This window comes from Eimeria mitis, genomic scaffold (genome assembly GCF_000499745.2).
Source record: "Eimeria mitis Houghton genomic scaffold, Emh_scaff3261, whole genome shotgun sequence".
Classification (NCBI taxonomy): domain Eukaryota; phylum Apicomplexa; class Conoidasida; order Eucoccidiorida; family Eimeriidae; genus Eimeria; species Eimeria mitis.
The window spans coordinates 2399-4248 of NW_013571600.1; the positions used below are offsets into that span (position 1 = coordinate 2399).

At 48.3% G+C, this 1850-nt stretch overlaps 1 protein-coding gene across 1 annotated transcript; it reads right to left on the reverse strand.

Annotated features, from left to right (window-relative positions):
- Positions 1–856: 856 nt before the first annotated feature.
- On the reverse strand, positions 857–1564 carry EMH_0064060 (uncharacterized protein; the record flags this gene model as incomplete). Its single annotated transcript, XM_013498209.1, has 2 exons — positions 857–1084; positions 1361–1564. 2 exons carry the CDS (start codon positions 1562–1564, stop codon positions 857–859), a joined length of 432 nt encoding a protein of 143 aa, XP_013353663.1.
- Positions 1565–1850: the final 286 nt, after the last annotated feature.

A 1850-nucleotide genomic window follows, 5' to 3' on the forward strand; every position in this document is an offset into this window, starting at 1 on the left:
TATTTTCTTTGGGGTGTATCTGCAGCTGCAGCAGATGTAGGGGGCCCCCCTGCTGCTGCTGCTGCATCGCGCTGCTGCTGCTCTCTAACAACAGCAGCAAGACAAGCAGCAAAAGAGGGTGGGGGCCCCCCCCTGGGGGCCCCCCTGGGGGCCCCCCCGGGGGCCCCCAAGGAGACAGTATACGGGGGGCCCCCAGGAGAAGAAGCTGAGGAGACAGTTGATAGGGGCCCCTGAAGAGACAATGGCCCTGCTGCTGCTGCTGCTGCTGCTGCTGCTTCTGTTGCTGCTGCTGCTTTTGCTTCTGTTGTTTCTGCTTGTGTTGCTTCTATTGCTCCTTCTGCTGCAGCTGCTGCTGCTGCTGGTGTGTCTGCTGCAGCAGCAGCAGCAGCAGCAGCAGCAGCAGCAGCCTGACAACACCCACCGTATGTATTTGTGTGTTGCTGCTGGAGTGTATGTACAGCTCGGAGCAGAGCAGCTGGTTGCTGCATAGAGAGAAGAGGAAGAGAAGGAGAGAAGAAAGGCAAAACATTAAAAATAAATCTATATTTATATTCTTTTGGGGGCAGCACGGTTGTCTCCGCCCCTGTAGTAATATAAACTAAACTTTTTCCTATTTTTTCTATTTGTTTGTGCCAGCTGTATCGCGTAAAGTAATCTATTAAACCTAAAAAAATTATATTTTTATTTTTATTTATAATAAGGAGAAGAGAGTAATCAACTATCTCTAGTTTATTTAATATATTTAGGTCTCTATATAAACTTCTCTCTATACATTTATATTCTTTTGCATGCATGTATATACTGCAGCCCCGTAAATACTCTAACAAATTCATATCCCATAACACTGCATTCTCCTCTAGCTGTGCATGCAGCTCTGTTCCTCCTGCTGCTGCTGCTGCTGCTGCTGCTGCTGCTGCTGCTGCTGCTGCTGGTGCTGCTGGTGCTGCTGGTGCTGCTGCTGCTGGTGCTGCTGCTGCTGCTGGTGCTGCTGGTGATGGTGGGCTTGCTGCTGCTGCTGTTCCTGTGTCTGCATCTGCTTCTTCTTCTGCTGCTGCTGCTTCTGCTGCTGCTGCTGCTGCTGCAGCTGAGGGAGAGAAAGGGAGACACAGAATAAAGAGAAAAGAAATAGAGAGAGATACATAAACACACAAATAAAAAAAAGGAGACAGATAGAAAAAAGGAGACAGAAAGAAGAAAGAGACAAAGACAAAGAGACACAGACATAAACATGCTAGAAACTCAAAGACAAAGAAAAAAACAACAACAGCAGCAGCAGCAGCAGCAGCAACAGCAGCAACAGCAGCAGCAACAGCAGCAGCAGCAGCAGCAGCAGCAGCAGCAAAGCATTGTCTCTCCTTACTTCTTGGGGCTGCCCCCATAACAGCAGCATCAGATCTGTTAGCTGCTTCTTCTGCTGCTGCTTCTGCTGCTGCTGCTGCTGCTTCTGCTTCCTCTTCTTCCTTCTCTTCTTCTTCTTCCGCTGCTGCTGCTGCTGCTGCTGCTGCTGCTGCTGCTGCTGTATCCCCCCCCTTTCTGCTACGACCTGCTGCTGCCGCTGCAGCATCTCCCCCGTTCCCTCCCCCGCTGCTGCTGCTGCTGCTGCTGCTACTGCTGCTGCTGCTGCTGCTGCTGCTGGTGTCTGCTGCTGCAGCAGGGGGCGGGGGCACGCAGCGCTGTCTCCTTAGGCCCTTTAAGTCAAAAACTTTTGTGTGTATTTGTTTGTATTTTGTATGCATGTATCTCAGGTTAAACATAACAATATAATATTGTTTATATTTATATTTATATTTATATTTATATATATTATTATTATTATTTATATTATGAGGATTATATTGAGGGGTTATAGT